Source organism: Urocampus carinirostris, chromosome 1 (genome assembly GCF_059441175.1).
Source record: "Urocampus carinirostris isolate Australia breed hairy pipefish chromosome 1, RoL_Ucar_1.0, whole genome shotgun sequence".
Classification (NCBI taxonomy): domain Eukaryota; kingdom Metazoa; phylum Chordata; class Actinopteri; order Syngnathiformes; family Syngnathidae; genus Urocampus; species Urocampus carinirostris.
In genome coordinates, this window is record NC_142349.1 from 20,714,785 (window position 1) to 20,737,554 (window position 22,770).

General features: G+C 38.7%; 1 protein-coding gene across 1 annotated transcript in view; it reads left to right on the forward strand.

Annotated features, from left to right (window-relative positions):
* LOC148373868 (ephrin type-A receptor 3-like) overlaps nt 1-22,770 on the forward strand; it is a 190,246-nt gene that overhangs the window by 87,017 nt on the left and 80,459 nt on the right. The window contains exons 6-8 of the mRNA XM_088329750.1: nt 13,461-13,616; nt 18,183-18,518; nt 21,578-21,690. Of these exons, the coding sequence (XP_088185876.1) occupies nt 13,461-13,616; nt 18,183-18,518; nt 21,578-21,690 (605 nt within the window). The remainder of the gene's footprint in view (nt 1-13,460; nt 13,617-18,182; nt 18,519-21,577; nt 21,691-22,770) is intronic.

Below are 22,770 nucleotides of genomic sequence, written 5' to 3' on the forward strand. Positions count from 1 at the left end.
ATGTGGCTGACGACTTTAAAGGTTTGCCCACGCCTCAGTTAAAATATACAAACTTGCATATAAATGATATAATTACAACATATATTTTTCCCTCTTGCATTTGGGATCATATTCTCCTAGCCACATCAAACTCAGAGTCCAAACGTGCCATATGACACGACTTAAATTTTCTACATTTGTCAAGTATTAATTTACTAGAGATATGCCACAATAGTATGTTCTCCCTTTTCCCAGGGAGTGGTAGGCACTGTGATGGAATAGGAATGCTTTTAGGGGGAACTTTATTCCGCCCTACTAAATGATGGGTAAAGATGTACATATTTAAACAAATTCAAAACAATCTTTTTAGGGCAGTTATTTGAATAACTGACTTTGTTTCAAAATGGTGGAGTGCGCTTTGATGAACTCATTTTGGGATGAAATTGATTGTTTTTGTTGTTTTTTTAAATGCAAGAGAAGTGATGAGTAAAAAAAAACAATTTATTATTTCGAAAAGCATTTGAAATAACTATTTTCAGTTTGTTTTTAAATACTGCAAACGATAAATGTGTTAGGATTAAAAATGAGATTTTCAAGTAAAAATGTCAATGTTTCACATACCCCTTAATTTTAGCATTTTAATTTATTGTATTAATTTGAGTAAAGCTCCACACAGCAAAGTCTCACTTAAAAACTGGTAAAAAAAGTAAAACAAAAAATATAATTTTGGAAATATCGTCCTTTTTGTATAAAACAAGAATATGTAGCATATTTTGTAAGTATAAAAGCTACATTGGTTAACAAGACAAAGCCATATGGGCCGTCATAATGTAGTTTTAGTTCTTTCTTCACCAGGTGGTGAGTGTTGGTCGACCAGCAGAGGTGTGATGTGATGTGGTGCTCCAGGAACTTGATGTTGTCCAAACATTTCTTCATTATTGACTATTTTAGATACATTGAAATAGCTTAATAATTTTTCCAAATGCCAATTTTTTTCCCTCTATACCAAAAACGTACTCGAGTAAAATGAAAAAAAAAAATACAACTCACAAGGAAGGTAACTAATTGGTCCAAGGGAACAACTTGATTTGGGTATATGTATATGCATTTCACACGGCATTATGCATGTAAAAATTGGATGTGGCGCTCAACTCAGCAAAGTACTTGACATCTCCATTCCTCTGACAAAAACACTGTCATAAACAAAGTAATTTGCCAAGAAACCATCAATGCGGTTACTAGGGCTGTCCGCAATGCTGTAGCTTCTATTCAAGGTGTTCTTAACGTGACCCCCTTCCCCCTCAACCCCCAAGTTTGTTTAGCTTGCGAACATGTCAATTCAAGTGTAAACATGTTTCACGGCAATATGCACTCGAGCACAAACACGAGCAGAGATGCGACCCTAGTGGCCCTGAACGACGTCACATCCAATCTCGTCACGTTTCGCTGCTGACGCTTGATGTATCAATTTTTAAGCAGCTGGCCTCGAACGAGGCTAGCGTTTTCACATACACACACGAAGTGCTACTTTGCTCCGGGAGGCAAGGCACTCAAGGGTTTCCAGGAGGTTTCCGGCTCAAAAGCCCGTTGCTATGGTGACCATGACGGAGCTCATCTCCTGGGGGCCACAGGATTTTACACAACGTTCTTTTTAAAAGAATACGCAACACACACATTTGGTCGCACTTTCGGTAGATTCCCTGCCCGCAAGACACCACCACCCAGCCGGCCACACACGCATTTTCTCCCTTTTCAGCGCTTTGTGCCTTTCCTGACGGGGAGCCAATGTTTGCCTTGAAGCGAATGTCTAGGAGGGCCACGAAAGAAGCAATTAACAGTCTAACTAGCACTGAGGTCAGGAGGAACCAGAATGACAGGCAGTCTCAGCAACCACCTGATTGGATCTAATTCGAAAGTATTGACCAGCAGCTATTGGCTTTGCGCTTGTGTGAGTTTTCCGTGTTTGTTTACAAAAATGGACAAGACCTTTAACAATCCATTTCCTTTCAACACTGAAGGTCCAACCACTGTCATTTGTACAGGTAAACTCAATTATAAGTCTACACTATGTAAACAAAACTATAGCCTGAAGTAGTACCAAATATCACTGTCTAGCACATTAAAAGGGACATTTTAATGGATGTGTTACCTTCAGTAAAAGGAAAAACTTAATTACATTGTAAGTTAATCATAGTGGACTGACCAGAGGGAGAATTGGGATTTGCTGTACATTTTTGTCTTGTGCGACATTACTTTTAGATAGATAGATAGATAGATAGATACTTTATTCATCCCCGTAGGGAAATTCACACTTCTAGCAGTCTACCCCGTTGTTTATTAACAGATGAACATGATGCCCTAGGGGTGCTGGTAGCGAAGTGGATGACGTCACGCCAGTCAAAAAATTCGACTTCCCTGCGGCAGATGGAAAACTTTTCTTTGTGAAAATCCAGGGATACACCACCTCGTGTTAGCAAGTCCGCCTCCTCTCCGATTACCCCCGGCTTTCGTGTCTCTGTTTAGCGGCGTTGAAGCCGGATCGCTCCGGGTAGCTCCGGGTGGCTACACGTTAGCGTCCGGAATGCTAAACGTGAGCCACGTTTCCGCAAAACACAGCAACTGCGCTCCCTGTGCGCTTCGGTGTTTTCCACCAGCACTCGATGATCTTATTTGGTCGTGAGTTCGCATTTACCATGATTACTGTTATGCGGAATGTTGGGCAAGTTACAGAAAAAAGGTGATTAGTTACAGTTACTAGTAACTTCATTTAAAGATGTATTGCATTATCCACCACATTATTGACACTCAAAAGGAGCAATTACTCTGAAAGTAACTATCTAGTTGCCAATTGCCGTACATACTCACGTAAAACTTGCTCAAAATTATCTACATAATAGAAGAAATATAAGAAATGTGTCCACCAACATGTATAAGCGATGAAGCCTTCATATTTCATAGCTTGTCCAATGTTGAGAGTCTGAAACCTAACACAGCTGAGACACTCCACATCCATTTGTCTCTGGTCTTAAAACCACTCAAACATTTCTTTCTCTGTTTCTGGGTACTGTTCAAAACTTTTTTGGGGGGGTAAATAAAAGGCCAAAATTCAACACTCTTACTGTTGGCTCTATTGCTTTCCTTCATCATGTATGAACCACATGCTGTCCCCACGTGCTGTCCACAATTTGCTACTGGTGATGCAAAAAATAATAAAAATGCGCATATAAACTGACCGCTGATTTCAGTATTCTATTTTGTAGTTGTAAACATGTCTTGAATCTGAGTACTGTATATACAGAAGGGAGGAAAAAAAGTAAGGAGGAATTCATCTTGATTGTATTCTGTGCTTAAGATGGGCTACCGTAACTGTATTCAGTTGTACTTTGTAATTGCAGCTTCCTGTCCCTGTTGTTGTATTCAATGTTGTGTTGCTAATAGATTGAGGCTTGTATAATACATGAGTGCAGAACAAATCATCAAAGAACAGATGATATGACAATGTTAATCTGCTTTTCAAAATTAGCGGAATAAAGCACCATGTTTCATTGCAGTTGAGTTACAAAGAGAGCACTTTGTATGTATCATTTTCTGGCATTATTATGAGGAATACTACAAATTTGTTTCTAATGTTGCCATCTTTCAAACATTTTCTTGCAGAAAGTTGTAATTTTAGGCTTAGAAATATGAGAAAAAGACATTGCTGCTGTTTTGAGAAAAATAGATGAAACTCTCCCCACACAATACATTTTTTAACAACAATGAAATTCAGGTTTGAATAAACTGTTAGGACACTTTGCTATTCTTTTGATTTCATTTCCACTCAGATACCTAATGCTAAATGTGTCTTCCCCAGTAAATTCCTATCACTTTTCCAAACGTTTTCATGTTATGACAGACTATTGGTTTTCATAAAAATGAAATATAATTGAGAGGAATTTAGGAATTTAATCATCTTTGTAACAATGTATCAGGCTACAGCAATATTCAGCTGAACCCAGCAGAACCAGCACAAACCGACATTGTCACTTTTTTCAGCAAATATTGCTTCAGTGTTAACAACATTCTTCCACTTTTAAGTATGCCCTGACAAGAGAAGCTTTATAGTTTCACATAAATTGTGTATTGGGAGGCTTGAAAAATATGCTCTGCTTTCATCTTAGTTGAAGGCACCGCTCAGGACTGAAAAATACAAAATAGGTCTGTCATTCTTGTGGCTGCTTGATGGTGAGGGTTCAATACGAAAACCACCTGAGGCGTGTTCAGGAGAGTGGTCAGACATGTAGTCTCTTGTTAGTTGCTTGCCGCGCACTGCTGAACAAGAACATGCCTCTCACTGTTTGCCTTCCTAATCCAAAATGGCCGACGACAGTACAATGGATTTCGTTCTACAGCTTGCTTTGAGCGAGTTGGCTGATATGAGCGACAGTTCGCATATTGACACAGTTAAGGTTATCCTAAACGCAGTGCTGTCTTGCATTGTTCACAAACATTACCAAGACGATATATTACATCGCCAACAGCACTCGTCAGCGTGAGATCCTCTATCTTCTGCACTGTCGACGCCATGTTGGAAATTAGAGTAAGCGGTCTTTCTCCCGTGATTGCTCGGGCACGCGTGCGCTCAATAATCATTGGCCGTTCAGAAGCTCGCGATAGCTCGCGACAGCAATCACCCACTCTCCTGAACACGCCTCTGGAACGTGTCCTAGCTAACTTTAAGTGAGAAGCTTAAAGGTCCCATGGTAACCACATAGTATGTAAAGAAAAATAAACATGTACAGTCACAACTACACTTTTGGCTAATAGTGACTCCACGAACATTTTTTTCTGGAATGGAGAGGAAACAAGAGTGCCTGCACAAAACACACATGCATTTTCTTGACAGGGAAGTCTGCCAATCAAATGATAAATTTGCATCGGGCTAGCTTGTCACAGGCAAAATAATGCATTACAACAAAGGAATCCTGGGGATGCTACTTTATACCAGTTAATCTTTTTTTTTCAATTACTGTATTCAGTTTTGAGCCACCATTTTCACACAAAGACAAAAATGAACAGAATGAAGAACAGTTTCCACCTCGAACTCCAGTCAACAGCTTCTCTGAGCACAATGTACTGTATAACTGCCACTGTGAATGTGCACACATTTATTATATATCTCTGGTATATTGTTTTTTTAACATTTTTTTTATACCTTTTGCACATGTTTGCATTTTTAATTATGTTTATTTACAAAAAAAATACTTATACTGAAATAACAACAATAAATTTCATGTATTCATTAGTTTCTTCGTTTGTTCATTCATTCAGTTAATTTAATTGATTCATTGATTCCTGTCATTCAATCATTTCATTGATTCATTGATTCACGTCATTCATTCAAAATAGTTTTTCTGCTTTAACTTTACAACAGTTCATGTCAAAAACATTTAACAGAAGGGAATAACCCTGGAGAAAGTAAAAATCATTATGTTTTAAATATGATGGAGAGAGGTGGGCTGTTTCTTCCTCAATCAGAGTGTGTGTCCCGAGTACTTGCACTACATCATATCTAAGAGCTATCGATTGGCAGAAATACAGGGAGTCTCTCTGGTGACCAGATAAATATTTAATAAGACACTAGATCTGAGGCCATTCTTCGTTGTTAGGAGAAGCCTCCGCATCCGCACTCAATCGCGCCAAAAGAAAATTGTTGGGCATTTACTGGCAGAATAGCTTGTCACCTAATTAGCAACATCGCAGTACAGTTTTATCCGGCTCTCCACAGCAACATTTGAGATTCAGCAATGATCTGACATTTCAATTCCAACCGGTGTCATCTGCATTTGTTTTATGGGATTAGCATGGTACTTTTTCTTTAGTTAATTATCTTATACCAGGGGTGCCGACTTAACACATCGCTATGACAGTATTACTGCCATTGGGAAAAGCACGCTTTGGCTTGGTGTTCTGTCCATTGGGTAATGTTGACTGTTTGGTCAGGAAGCGGAAAGGGTGCTAGCTGTCCAGCTCGTGGTATCGCCATCTGGTTCGCTCCCTCGTGGATGCCCAAGGGCAGACTATGGATCTGACCATAGACCTATGAAACAAAGAAACCATAGCCAGCCAAATTGGGCTGCCATGGTGTCAACGCTTTGAGATATATCTCTGGATTGGGAATCCTCCTGCCCCAGGTGAGCTGCAGGTTCAGCCGTTAAGCCTCCGTTTACGGAATACAGATAACAACGTTGACAAGGGCTTAGGCTTTCAGCTTGTGTGTAACTGGCATTCTATTATGGCTGTTAGGTGACTCTGTAGCCAAGCGCTTCTTAGTAGCATCTTCGGTTAGCTGCGTGTGCTATCTTCGGATGACGAGTTCAGGCTTCCCGCAAAAAAGCTCTTATGGCTTTATAACTGATTACGCGAAACAAACAAACTATAGTATGTGGCCAGTCTGTTTGAATTGCTTCACTTTGACCGATGAATGGTAATGATATCTTTGATGGGTTGAAACACGCTGATGCGTTGGGGAAGTATCGATGAAGATTTTTTTTATCATCTTTGCATAAATGATTTTTTATAGTGTTTGAAAATAACAGCTCAATACCATTTACCAACAAACTTCGATGTTGCCTGTTGCACCATAAAAATAGCTCACAACATTTATAGCTTGGTAATAGCCATGATTTCTAGCAACCTTCATAATGAAAGTTAGAGTACTGCGTCCTTTAACTCTTTGGCCATTCATCTTTTATCATCTTGGCAATGTAAGCCTTTTGGAAATACAGTGTTACCTCTTTATATGAGGTTAATCCATGCTCCTTAAAGCCACAGACTGTTGATGATACGTAAGCACTTGCTGTACTCTTATTTTTAAAGTTACTATAACTTTAAATAACGTACACACTTAAATCAAATTTGCAATTATTCTGGATACTTTTTGTTACGTGACCCCCAGGGGGGTTTCTGTATTTTCTTTTTTACTTATGGTTGAAATAATACAATATTTAGAATATGTTAACCCTCCTGGAAGACCCACTTTGAATTATTTTGCAATGTTTAGTGGTGTAAAAATACTTTACCCAATACAAATGTTTAAATCAACAATTTAAATAAATTAAAACACACAGACAGCATTAATTTGTCTTATTTATTATTGCTCCTATATTACATTGCTTGGAGAGGCATCTTCAATAAGTTAACTTCTGTTCCAGCCATCTTACTATGAATGCCAGAATGACAAGAATCCAAAGTGGTGATTTCAAGCACTTAGTTTAACTGCAAAACCAATATTGGGTCACGCAAATACTGTGTTTAAGGCATCTTCCTTTTGTCATCTCCTACATTCCTCTCGCTCGCCTAGCCTATATTTCCACACATTTACGCTCGCTTGCCACTCATGTCAACCATTTGGCTGTGGTCTATGGCTTGCAACCATTTACTGTATAGCTGCTCCAAGTCGATAAAGCTTGACCGAATCAAACTTTATTTCAAACATGAGAAAAACAAAACAAAATAACAAGTCAAAATACAAAACGTAACATGTCCAAAAAGGAATAGGAAAAAGCTTATGCTTATTTCATCCCACCCCTTCAACTTCCTTAATACAGTAGTTGTGTCTCACAGATAGCTCTCTTGTGTGTTTACACATAACAAACACCTCACAAATATACATATTTACATCGGTTGATATTGCAAGACAATAGGGAAATTAAAATAATATTAATAATAGTCATAATAATAATTAATAAAAATAGAAAAACATCTTTCAAAATGCTCTCTGGTATTGTTCAGGGCCTGGACCAAATGTGGAGGCTGGTTGTATCCAGAGCGCGGGCCATATATTTGGAACCCCTAGTTTACATTATTGACACATCCAGCCGATCATGTTGCTGTTCTTTAATTTCACACCTTTAACCTACAAGATCAATAAAAACAAAGGGCTCATGGGTGGGCCATTCAAACAGGTTGGAATTTATTATCTGAGGTTTTCCCTCTCCCCTGTTTTCCTTGCAAGTTCAAAATCCATTGATATATTCGCTCCTTATTTGAAGTGCCTACTAAACTTTCAAAGTCATTAAGATAAGGAATGTTGAATACGCCGAATGTGTTATTGTTTATTTTACCATAAACTCTGGTCTCTCTTGTGACTCGGTTGATGTCATTTTTTTCCTTATGTTTACATCTGTGGCAAGGCCAGGTAGCAACTATCCCACGAGGGCCCCAGAAGAAAGTAGGGGTGCTATGTAAGAGACATCAAGTACGGAGCAGCCAAAACAATGGCAGTGCAAAAACCCCATTTCGTAACTTTTAGTCACTTTTTTTTTATCCGGACTTTGATCAGGCACTTGTTCGGATGCCCAGTCCTGGCAAGGGCAAGGACGCACCAGATGAGAGACCCGTGGAGAATCGCTGCTAGCCCACCCTACCTCTGTGGCTCAGCCAACACAAACACACTCTAGGACAGACACAAACACATAGGCAGCAATTATCCTAGAAGAAGATGGCTAGGAAGAAAGAGGCCAGAAAGTTTTTCCTTGGAGAATATTCGCTCGTCGTCCATCCCTTTCCTTTACTTTTATTCCCCCCTTCCTTTATTTTTTATTTTATTTTAGTGTTCTCTCGGGCCTTGTGGGGATTGCGCCGGTGGACCTTGCTCCCAATATGATGAATGTTTTGCCTAAAAATACATCCTGCTCACAAGCAGGCACAGTATCCAAGCAGAAGATTTTACCTCTGCTTTGAATAATGGCGGCGCTTTTGGGCCACATAACCTTCCTCAACAATGACCGCCTTGCTTGTAAAGTGACAGTGTGCATTCAGGAGAGTGTACTTGGTGTCCAGGGTTGGGAGGGTTACTTTACAAATGTAATCTCATACAGTTACTGCTATTGAAAAATATGATCCGTAATTCGGATACAATAATATATGAGTGACGTAACTTGATTACTTTGAATTACTTTTGAATTGCTCCAATACCAAACATGCTAATATAAGACCAAATAAACATGACACAAATGAAGTTACTAAACTTTGTTTAAGATTCATAAACAATGTAATCTTGAAAACAAATCAAAGGAAACCAATGTCTGATAATTGCTCGTTGACCAGAAAAAGTGCTCAAATTTTAACCACACATTGCCGGTCCGCTAAAAGATTGGACTCAGCTGCTTGCAGTATTTGGTGGTCGGGAACTGAAGTATACAATTTGGCAGCCAGAGAGTGTTAGAGACTACACGAAAGAAGGCCACATGTAAGCAAATTATCAATTTTGTTGGTATTTATTGAGGTTGACATGACATAAAACCTTAGTAAAGACACTCGCAGAGGCAGACAATTACATCTGTGTACATTTTTACAAAATCAGTTCAGCCACTACAGAATTCATACGTCAAGTCATGTTCTTTTGTATAGCCCTTAATCACAAGAATTCTCAAAGGGCTGCAGAGACCACATGCTATTACAGACTACAGAGTATTAGTACACCATCCCCTACATTGACCAAGAGGTGCAAAACACCTCCACACTGTGCAAAACAGTCCCACATTGAGATTGATTTGATTTGAGGAAACACCTTCTCATCCCAGAAAACACTTCCGCATTTCAGAAAACACACACACGTCAGATAAGAACACGCACATGCATGCACACAATAGGGGAGTAATAAAGTAATTTAAGTTTATCATTTAGATTCAGATGGATTCATATTAGGTTACATTAGAAGTAAATATTTAGATGGATTTAGATTATATAGGTTTAGATTAAATTTAGATAAGACTTAGTTTAGATTTAGATAGATCAGATTAAGACAACATTAACATTAAAACCCCCAAAACAATTTTAACACAGTTTTAAAACTGGGATCTTCTGTGTCCAAGATCAAGTTTTACGTGTTTGAAGTAGGGATGCTAAAAGCTCTTGACAATATTAAAATTTACTAGGCTGTCCATCCATCTCAGATGGGCCTCCATAGTATGATACAAGTGTCTTTGTTGGCACCTCACATTTTTTGTTCTTATTTGAGATATCACTATCTTCTGTCAATCGGCTGACATACACTGACTTGTTTTCCGTTGTTATGGCTCAACATTGTTAACTCAGAATGGCTACTCCATACTTGTATACAAACACATAGATGGGTTTACATGTAAATATAATTTTAAATTAAATTATAATCTTGCAGAGTATTCCTTCTTTTTACTAAATCTACCAGTCATTTGATTACATAGTTTTTTTCTGTAACTGTGACGTAGTAGAATTACATTTTCCTGAACCTTAACGACATAACACCGTTAAATGTATTCCGTTACTCCACAAGCCCGGTGGCGACACACATTAGTGTGGAAATGTACAGCTTTCCCAAGATGAGTGGATTGTACCTTGATTACATCCGTGACCTCCACCAAGAGCGTTAGAAATCAACTGTCACATACACACATTATCGGCACACTTAACGTACAAGTGCCAGGTCTGCTAATGTACAATCAGTTCCAACACAATAGTAGTGCACTTTAATGCTGAATAGCGGAAGAGTAGGCTAAGCTAGTGCTTCTCAACAGGTGGGTATTTTATATATATATATATATATATATATATATATATATATATATATATATATATATATATATATATATATATATATTTTAAGTAAAGAAGGCTATTTCAAGTGAGAAATTACTAAATAACAGAAGATCTCCTACAATGGTGTTTATTACTCCCTTCGGGCAGCACAAATATGCTCTAACAACAGTAAAAAAAAAAGATGTGGGAATACATCTGAGTCACTAGTTTAAGAAATACACACATTACAAATACTCAACGTGATGAACCTCCCTCGATGACAAAACTAAAGCCCAACAAAACTCTTTTTGCGTGATTGCTGATGTGATTATGTGCCTCTCCGCTAGCCGGAAGAGCCGCCGCTTTTCCAAGAGTCATGACAGCCGCGACGCTGTCGGGCTCCACAGTTCGACCCCGGCGGTCCTCCCGCCTGATGCAAAAAGATCTCAAGCCGACCTCATGCCACAACAAGTTAAATCAGACTCTTGTTTTCGTGCCCGTCGCCATGGTTGCCGCACGACACGTCGTGCGATCCGGTAGCGGTGTCTTTGCCAAGCAGCAAGTACTCTCGTTTTTGTGCCTGTGGTCACTTTTGTAGAGCGTTTGGTTGTTTTGCAGCATGGCTCGGGGACTAAATGAGTGCAAAATCAGGATTATGCTTTGACTGAATGCAGTCAATTTAGTTTCATTACATATTCAATTTCAAAAATCTGGAAAATCTTAAGAAATTAGATTACACTGACATTATTTGGCATTTTCATACTATTTAATCATCAGCAAAATTACCTCATGCTCATGCAGTCATTAAAATAAAAGCAAATTTGGCTGTATCTATTCCCCCTCGCTTTACGAAAATGTTTGAATGAGACAAAGTGTGTTTTATATTACACAGGAATCTATTGACTGTAAGTATAGCCCAATTTTATAATTATGCGGATAAAACACATTGTTACATATTCATGGCCAAAAACAGCCATGACTGGCATGAAATGTGAAAGCTGAAGAGGACTCTTATCAGTACCAAATAATTAACACAAACGTTGGCTAGTGGCCCAAAACAACGTTGTTTATTACAACTGATCAAGATCAAAAGTGCATGTTCAAAGAAGGATATTTGGCAATCAATATACACAAAGATACAATGAAAATCATTTTTAAAATCTTAAAAAAATCCTGTATCCAAAATTGTGGACAATGGGCCAAATGTGGCTCGTCACATAATTGTATGTGGCCTGCAAGACAATGCTGAGAGAAACACAAGAAATGCTGTTTTAAATGTGTTCACTGAATGTCACCAATGCCAGGTACCACTCGCGAAGCAAATTGTCTTCTCCAGCTGTTTTTGCGGAAAAAGTTCCTTTCCGGTGTTGTTTCACTTAAAGTAAAAGTCATGGACATATTGTTGAAGGCAATAAAACAATACAAAATAACACTTGGGTGTCTTTGCAGGAGCTTAAAGAAGCTTCAGCTACTTTATTTAACTGAAATTGGATCTAACAGCAATGTTCCCTTACTCAGGCAAACAAAAAAATATTTTATATAAAACAAAACAAAAAATAATTTAAATAATCAAATCGTCCTCATTTCAATTCGTGTTTGTATGCTATTGTCACTTTCTGCATGAGGTTCTCCAAGTTACATAAACTGTAGTGGAAATTAATGATTTTTTTTTGTTTTTGCATCTTTTTTTTGTTGGTGATAAAAATGAGTGGAGAGGTGTTGTAAAAGGATTGTGGGACGTTTGTAAGCGTTCTAAGGGATGGGCAGGGCACTCGTATGATGTGGCAGGTGTAAACCAGTGAAAGCTGTCGGGCCCTGCTGTTGAACAGAAGAGTGTGTTTTGTCACCCTGACCCGAGTGACAGGGCCGCTTTCTTGTGTCCCGTTTCATCTGGAGGGACGAAAGCATGACCAACTTTGGGTGCCGAGGCGCCTAACCTGGTTGGGTGTTTGGGCATTTGTGTTGGCCATGGTCCGAAATGTTTGTGTGTGTTTTTTGCTATTTTTTTCCCTTTTTTTATTTTCTTTGTTATTGTATGTGTTTGTCTTGCTGTCTGTCACCCCTCTTGAGGGATGTGACCAAGGTAGATAGATAGATAGATAGATAGATAGATAGATAGATAGATAGATAGATAGATAGATAGATAGATAGATAGATAGATAGATAGATAGATAGATAGATAGATAGATAGATAGATAGATAGATAGATAGATAGATAGATAGATAGATAGATAGATAGATAGATAGATAGATAGATAGATAGATAGATAGATAGATAGATAGATAGATAGATAGATAGATAGATAGATAGATAGATAGATAGATAGATAGATAGATAGATAGATAGATAGATAGATAGTTTTTTAACAAATTCAGTTGATAAACACTACTAAGAGATACAATCTAAGTGAAGGAAAAATACTTCGAAATAACCCGCAATGATTTTCTTATAATCAAATCTTACATGCCTGAATCATATTCTAATTGTGAACCTCTGAAAAGACCCCCCACCCTCCAGCTATTATGCCATTAATTTACTAATCCGGCCCCTGTGAGAATGTTTTTTCTTCTAGGTGGATCCTGAGCTAAAATGAGCTTGACACCGCTGTTGTAGAACATAAATCCTTACATGCTCATGCCACTTTTTTCACCCCTGTACTAGAACTAGTGAATAGTCACCATTACCAACCCGCAGTACGGATAACAAAAATACTTGAAAAATATCCCAAAAACTCATGGCAGACAGACAACTATATTTGAAAAATAAGTAGTCAATCACTGTATAAAAATGTATAATACAGTAACTCTTTTTTTCTTCCGAGGGAGCACAGTATGATTTGCATTTTTTTAGTATATTTTGTGCTTGATCGATAACCAACATTATCTTTGCCTCCATGTGACTGCCTGGTTCTGACATTGTCATTCGTTGTCTCCTGGCCCAGCGTGCAGACCAGGCACCTACAAAGCCTCGGCCACAGACGCCTACTGCAACAAATGCCCTCCTCACAGCTCGTCTCTGCAGGAGAAAGCCACCGAGTGCTCCTGCGAAAAAGGCTTTCATCGAGCCGACAGCGACCCACGCTCCATGGCGTGCACGCGTGAGTCAACTACATGCAGAAACATCACAAGAATAAACACACGCACCTACAGCAAGTTCCTTTCATAGCAGGCTGCACCAAACTATAGCTTTAAATTACAACTATCGGATTACAGTAAATGTCATCTGTTTGTAATGAGTTTTTGTAAGGATTTAAAACGCATGAAAGCTTTTCAATTTTACGTGTCCAACGTTCCCGCGTGTCTTGGTTTTACCCTTCGGCTCGCGTATTAGTTGGGTGCTTGTACTGTAGGTCAGTGGTCCGCAACCTTTTCTGTGCCACGGACCAGTTCTCTGTCTGACAATAACTTAATGGCCCAGCCCAAGGGTGGCATTAAACATGTTAGTACTTTTTCTAAAATAATAAAATAAATAATATAAGCTATTTAACATTTTTAATTCTAACAGCATTAATCAAATTAATAATAATGATGACTGTAAATCCACTGTGTTATCATATAAAATGTTTAAATGACCTTTTAACCTCGCACCAAAATCACATTTCCTGTTCCAAATTGTCGGGGAGCTGGGCTCATCTTAGCTATGTTTTTGGAGAGTGGGAGGAGACCTGAGAGCCAGAAGGCAAAGGGAGAACATGCAAACTCCACACAAGGAGGCCGGTAGCTGGAATTGAACTCTGGAATTCTGAACTTTAAAGCAATTGTGCTAATAGCAAAAAACACTGGTCGACATTGTTTAAGGGATACCCGAATTGTATATACAAAATGTGAGAAAATAGTACATGCGTTTTTCGCTGATTTGTTTGAAACATAGATATAATATATTACAAGTATTTTCCAAGATAATGCATTTTAAAGAAAGCCTGGCTCGTTTTTGACTTTCTGAGCTTTGACGTCATGTGAAGAACACCAGCACCCTAGCAAGCCAGTCACCATATTGATTTATGTATTAATAAGTTGAAGAGGCTTTGATTGTTTAAGGCGGGGTTTTGATATTTATTGTGGAGAATTCCTAGGCGTTGTGTTGCAGGTGGGTGCAGCAATGGTACAACAAATGGCGAGCAACCAAAATGGGGTAAACTGGTAAAAAACACACACAGAGCTAACCACCTGGGCCACGGCAAGCTAGTCGGCTGCAAAAAAGGGCTAACCGAAACCGATCAACATAAAACTGACAGGCTGGCTGACCGAAAACATGCAGTTAGCTGCCAGGTTACTCAAAACCTACAATGAAAAATGCCCATGGCAACAAACACAAACTCAGACGATTTAAAAAAAAAAACAAGCATAGCAGGCTAGCCAGCTAGCCGACTGCTAACGGGGTTAACCTGGACCAAACAAAACTGCAAGCCTTTAGGTATCTGGACAACATCATACCAATTGCACGACACGTTGCAAAAAACGCAAAGGAAACATTACAATCACCTACCTAAGAGGAGGTGAAGGCAAAAAAGGGACATATGCTGTACACAACAGCAGGTAAACTGCCTTAAACAGCTTTTCTTGATCAAAAAATGCAACTCGGACAAATCGGTCAACTTTGAGCCAAAATATCTTGAGTCCTCCGGCGTGTTGAATATTTTGCAACATATCTGCATGGTTGTGGGGAAGAACACTATGCGTTCTGTGCCTAAATTAAAAAAAATAGTCTTCTATAATCCTTTAGGTTCTATGCAAAATGTTACATTGATTTGTATGATATGTAATTAAAATTACAAACTGACTAAATGAACCAACCTCCCAAAAAGATTGCTCGTGTTATGTAGTCTGTGTTGTGTTCTTGAACTATGAGTCCATGCATTCTCCAACTCCAGTGCCAAAAGTTGTTCAATGCCGGCAAGTATGTTTTGGTTCTAGCATGATGTAGCTGACCATGCTACGCTTTGATTGGCTATAAGCCCAAACGTTTGGTTTGATTCATCCTTCACTGTATCTTCGAGAACACACAAGGGTGATTGTCTCATTGCCAGCGCGTAGACAATTTCCTGACCTTTCCGTGTTACAGAGGAGGCAACGAGGAGAATTAAGAATTGAATTGAGAAAGACGGAGCTATGGTAAAGGACAATGGTGTGTTGACAAAGACTGAGACGGAAAAGGAGGGCGAGCCCTCCACGCGTAAACCCTCCACAGCACGCACTTGCTAGCGCTGGTGCCATTATCAGGTTACGCTAGATTACGCTCATTAATCGTCGTAGCAGGTGAGATGTGACAGGTGTTATCAGTTGGAAATGACTAATGCCTCTTTCAAATATGTATGCTTCTCTAAATGGGGATGGGGAAGGAGCAGGAGAAAGAGGGGTAATGGATCAAACAAGGAGAAAAGGTGAACACAAAAGTCATGGACAGACATGTTGAATGATGCTGAAAACAAAAACAAAATAAACGAACAGTAGGGGATTACAGTGGGTTTCAATGTTGGCTCCTAAACGTCGGCTCTAGTTATCCCAATGCAGGTACAAATATGACAGATTTATTACAGACGGCTTCCATTATGCTTATGTCTCAGAGACACAAAGTATCACAATGTAATCCCAACCACTTTGATATATTAACTACTGGGAATCAGAATCTGGACTAGCGCTGTGTCAGTCATACCTGAAAAAGCTATGAACTGATGACATGCCAATTGAACCACCAGGTAATCTGTGCTGAATATATGCAGATCATTGTGGCTATGTTCACCCAACAATGATCGGTGCTTTCCTAAAAAACAGTAGTTACAGTCATTAGTTACTTCATTTGAAATTCCTTTGTTCCCCACATTACTGACACCCAAAATGAGAGCATTACTCTGATAGGAAGTATCTAGCTACAGGCTACAGGCTACATGTACTCAAATTGAAGCCTACCACCTAAAATTGGTTTAGAATAGCCATACAAATACACCAAACTGTAAAAGTGGTGAACCCTTCATATTTCTTGGGTTGAGTAATCTTGAGAGCCGGCAAATGAACATTGAGCTGAGAAACTACATATCTATTTTGTCTCTGGTCTTCAAACCACTCGACTATGTCCTTCTCGATTTCTGGGTACTGTCCAAGAAATTTTAATTTTTCTCCAGACAGCATTGTTAAAATTATTTTACAAATAAAAAGACCAATTTTCAGCACACTTTTACCGTATATCCTGTGCTTTCGTTTGCCCCATTGGTTTCATTTTTATTGTATGAGGCATGCAGCTTACCCATGGTATTGACCATTTGCTACTGGTGACACACAATCTAGTTTAGGCATATAAACTGTCCCCTTGATTACAGCATTTGATTTTTTTAGTTGTATATATGGCTTAGATGTAGGTACATACGTATGCGGTATGGAGATATTTTCCATTATAACTGTATTTAGTTGTATTTGTTGGTAAATATGAACACATCTACCATTCTTAAGCGCTTTTGGTGTATTGAGGGTCGTATATTACATCGTGAGGCGAAGAAGAGCTGTTAGCAGTCAAAGGACTTTCTTATTCATGATCTGCTTTTAACTAGGTAGCAGAGTAATGCCCCATGTTGTAATGACAGTTGAGTCACAAAATCGTATTAATAGCGAATTACAGTACTCCTTACCAAGAAAAGCAACTTTCTTTACAGGAACTCTCTAACGTGTCAGTCCCAACTCTATCACCCAATTAGGTTAATTTGAGCAACTCTGGATTTTAAAAATGCTTAATCTGTTTATTAATTTATTTATAAAGTAATACCAAGGTCACTGTTTATTACTTTCTACATAAATACTTACTGTAAAAAGTTGTAGTGAAAATATATATATTACTGAGATATTAGGGTGGAAATGTGTCTTCCATACATTTGAATCTGAATTTTAATCTAAATTGTTCATTAGTATGTTAGAATTATACAAATTATCAACTTGTTAGCAGGCTGTGCAAGAGTTTGGTAATGATCCCTGTGATCGGAATCACTTGTATTGGAGCAAATAAACTTCAAAAAAGTGCAAGACATGCAGGCCTCGAGGACTAACCCCTGAAATAGACGCTCTTGACACTTTTTGTTGATTGCATCTTTATCCTGTCTATTGTTTATTGTGTGCTGTATGGCAGGAACCCAAAGATTAGCCAAATTTGATCGAATCATGCTTAAGCACGCATTGACAAGTTCACTGTTTTTCTTTTTTTCCAGTATTAAAATTAGGGCAGGAAAATAAAAACCTTTCCACCCATAATACCGAAGCAAATGAGAATTAGGTAAACAAATTTGAAGGTAAAGATAAACCACATATATAAAAAACATCCAAATATTGTTCATCCAGACTGTTGAAGGAAGTGGTGTTAATTTTCCTAAATACGCAAATGTGAGTACCAACATTAGGTATTGGTCAGTGCTGATACCAGCCTTTCATGTATGGGTACTTGACATGGTAATGAATTCCATTATCAAGTGTTTTCTATTTGCAGTTGGTTGGCATTCATAGGTATTTCTCTAGAAATATCAATAACATTTTTTCAGAAGAAAACCAAATTTTACATACAAAAGACATTGATATATTGTATCAGTAATACCTGGGATTCGGGAATCTAAATAGGTCTGAAAGAAAGTAGAACATAACATCCCTAGTCTTTAACTAATATATTGTATTTATTCATTTTTATTAAGGTCCTCCGTCTGGTCCCGAAAATCCGATCTCAACTGTGAACGAGACCTGTGTCACTTTGGAGTGGTCGTCTCCGAGGGACACAGGAGGACGTGGGGACGTTTCCTATAGCGTTCACTGCAGAAAGTGCTCTGGCGATGCAAAACAGTGTGCCCCTTGCGGAAGCAGCGTTCACTTCGTACCCAGGCAGTTCGGACTCTCATCCGCAATCGTAGTGATCACAGACTTGCAGCCAGACTCCAACTACAGTTTTGTCATCGAGAGCCAAAATGGCGTGTCGGACTTGAGCCCCATTCCTAAAGGGATAGCCGTGATAAATATCACAACATCGCAAACAGGTGAGTGTTTGACATAAGGCATATTTGCATCCACTTATTGTGTGGTGGATCGCATTAAGGACTTTTGATCGTGGATTTGCACTGATGTCTTCCAACTTTTTCCACAGACAGCGACAGACACCATTTAGGAATGGACCAGTTAAAAGGGAAAAAAATGCCCCACTCCTAGTTTTATTCGATATAATTGTGATTAATATTTTACTACCCCAACGTTGGGAGAGTAAGAGACTATTTTATAGTTTGGCTGGCTGACACCCAAATCCACATTCTGTAATTGCATTGACTATCCGTGCGCTACCGCTGCATTCCTCCCAGCAGATGAAATGCATTAAAATTATTTACCAATTGCCAAGACAGTAAAAGAAAGGAAGATAAATAAAAGAGAAGTAGGTATTATTGTAACTGATGTGAGACTTAAGTGAGCTGTTGGCACTAAGATGGGACTAGAACGTTGACAATTTTCTACACTAAAAGCCGCAAACCCGAGATCCAACCTAAGTGTACATTCCAATTTGAGATTCTAGTGTAGGTAAGTCATTTTAAACCTAAAGGTGAGTTACAAACTGACATTTCAAATGAAGCACAGGAAGCGCTTGGAAATTCTTCTTACATTGATTCCCCCAAAATTACTTTCCTTATGCAGTATTAGGCTCAAGCACCCTTTTTTCAGGCTTTCTGAATAATCGAAGAGAAAAAATAAATAACGTTCTAGGAATCCGATTTTTGGGAGTGAAGCACAGAATGCTCCAAGCGTATTATAGAACACAACCACGATTAAGGAAACTGTCTTTTGAGGGTTTGTCCAACCTATACTCTTTTTAATATTGGGTACATTTTAATGTTTTGATTTTGTAAGATTTTCTCCTCTCAAAAAGTTTACTTTTGAATAGTTTTTTTCTTCATGATGAATTTTTTGACAAGTGGAGTAACTTACAGCATTAAAAATATTTCTATACAATACTTGTCAAACTCAGCCAATTTATCTCCTCATAAGTGGTTGCTATTCCGCGTTTTAAGTGATAATAAACATCACAAACCCAACCCAGCTATTTACTATTAACTGCGCTATTTAATGTCCGCGAGACAATAAAGTACCACAACAATATCTCTACCAGCCCGGTAGCCCAGATGGTAGGGCCCCCGCTCCGAGACTGAGAGGTCGCTGGTTCAAGCCTCGGCCGAGTCATACCTAAGACTTACAACATTGGTACTCATTGCCTCCCTGCTTGGCGCTCGGCATTAAGGGTTGGAATTGCGGGGTTTGGTCACCTAATGACTAAAATGGCTGCGCCCTGTTTGGCTGCGGCTGCATCGGCTCGCTACAGTTAACTTTACGGGTCAGGTGTTCTGTGTGCATGGTTACAAAGAATGACAATAAAAGTAAATTCTAAATTCCAATCTATGATGACGTTGCCATCCACTACGAAGGACCGAGACAATCAGGAATAGAGCTGAAATGGGCAAGACGAGCTCGGTCCAACAAAAAAACGAATCTCTTTTCAAAAAACAAAATCCTGTAAAAATGTTTATACGGTGTTCACAATAAACGGGGAAGCTGACGGGTATGCTATTTTATATACTCATAATGTTGCGTTCGTGATAAAACATATTGCCAAAATTCCTTCCTGTTTGTTTATGGCGAAATCGTCCCCCAATGGTTTATCTCAAGGCCATTTGAAGATAAATTGTTATCCAAATCTGTCAATTTTAAATGTATTGTTGTTTTTATGTAAAATATATATCTTTAAAATTAATTTTCTTGGGGATAAGTGTTTTTTCCATCCTCCTGCAAAATATAATCCCGACAAAATATGTTTTTCTTCATGAATCAGGAATTCACTTGCGGCATACTTACATGGAACATTAATATTTAACATCTGGCCCTGAATGTTTTAAAAAAAGGAAAATTGTCATTAGCTAGGAACAATAGAGATGCTTTACATCTTTGAAAATGCTTGAATTGGAATATTGTGTTTTCAAGGTGATAAAAGTGCTTGAATTTTGGATGAAGTGCTTGCAAAAACTTGAATTTGTTGCCATGTTTCTCAGCAATCTGACTCGATAGACCATGTATTAAATGAAAAAATAAATAAATGATGTCTGCTTAAAAGTAATCTCTCTGGTGGCTTCGCTTTGCCATTGCATTTATTCATAAACTGGCATTAGTTTGTGTGGTGTTGTCATTCGAATCATCATCGCACCCTACGCACCCTACCCCTAACAACTGTGAGCTATCCAAGCTCCACAGCCATTTTTGAGTCAGAACGGCCAAATTTGTGTGAGTTCATACCATCTGATTGACAAAAAATTAAAAAAAAAATCTTCTTTTAAACGTTGAGCGTTTTTGTGACTTTTTTGCCCCCTGCAATCCACTCTTTCATGTCAGCTGGTGAATCGACAGAATTTGTGGCTCAAATGACTACTTCCTATTTACAGTAGCTAAGTTCACACGTAAGTTTATCTTGAGAAGAATTGACTTTAATTTCTCTGCTGTTTGACGAAATAGAGTTCTATCAGTATGAAAAAGAACGAGACCATTTAACAACATATACCGAACAAAGACAGCAGGAAACACTAATACAATGGGGCACAAAAAAATGTATTTGCTCTATTCAGTAAATGACAGCTGCTAGTTTTATTTATTTTTTTCGGATAGAGCAAATTCCATGATTCTTTTTCCTATAGGCAGCACTCAGTTACCTCACACAACAGGGCTATCGACTTATTGACATTGGATTTCTACTTTAAATAGTACTGTAGAAATAGAAAAAATGGCTTTGAAAGTCCTCAAAGAGTGTTTGACCATGGAAAAGGTGTACTAATCATGTAACCTACTAGCTGCTCCACATTGTGTGCGTGTTGTAAATCATGGTACACGCATGTATATTACATCCTTAAGCTATAATGTTGGCATTTTAATTAATGATGAGTTTACCATTCCATACAGCTTTATAATTGTAACATATCCCCAATGGACATGGCTCTTCCTTGCCTCCGATGCAACTGACCTATGTGTCACGCCTCACCTTCCTGCTCTATTTATCATTCTTCCCCTGCAGTGAGCGTTGTTTTGAAGGAGAGGCGTAGCAAGGACAGCGTGACCTTGGCCTGGCAAGGTCCGCAGAGACCCAAAGGTGTCATTGTGGAGTATGAGGTCATCTATTATGAGAAGGTGAGAAAACTCTATTTTAAAGGTGCCCTACCGATCTATGTGTACAGCTTTTAATTCAAAACACCTGTTTTGACATTCTACTCACATTTCAGCACTTGATGCGTATGCTAGCCGTCAGCTTTGTGGCTAGAGGTGGGATCGGTGAATTGAAACTTTTTCCTCTCCTGTTTGCCATGTTGTCGTGTGATTTCGCTCGAGAGCGAATCAGACTTGCCCGTCTCCCGCAGACTCAAACATGTCAATTACTCTCACATCTGTCGGACAAAACCTCGTAAAACACCCTCAAGGTGATTAAATTAAGCCTGGCTGCTTGCACAAGTTTGACGGCATGCATTAGTAATGAAATAGTCTTAATCCATGCTGAAGAGTGTCTTCAATTAGAGGATGATCTGCCTCTCTGCATGGTTCGAAATAACCGACACACTAAACGTGTGTCTTGCATGCATTCACAAATACACTCATTTGAATATACCCACAAATAAAATCATGAACTAAAAAATAACACAACTTAACCACATACTGTGAGCAAGTGTAATGATTTATGAGAGGACACAAATGAATACATCAGTAGGTGTACTAAAATAAATATGTTGCATGCATCAAAATATGTTGTCCCTCCCTCCCTTACCAATCACCTTAGAGACTAAAACCACCTTTCGTTAGGGGTGGGCGGGTCCAAATATTGATATCATTGATATTAAGGAACTACATGAATTGGATTGATACTGTTTTACTGGGATTGATAACTCACTACTCCGCCAATTCCCTCGAATTGCCGCTTCTCTCACACGCAGAGCCTCCTGCAAATCTGAGTGTGTGACTGATACATTTTTAGCAACTCTTCCAACCTAGTTTGTTGCTGCATTCTATCTGCCATGCGAAAGATAGGGCCAAGTCTATGTGCCAACTCCTACCAGAAGCTAGAAATGACATAAGCATCCAGGAAGCACAGTCCAGTGTGTATTTTTTCTCAACTACATAAACGTACAATGCCAGGTGTAATTTGCGTGGTGAAGTGATCTGCTACTGTGCAGCACAACACATTTACATAAACACAATAGGGAAACAAAAACGTACCCT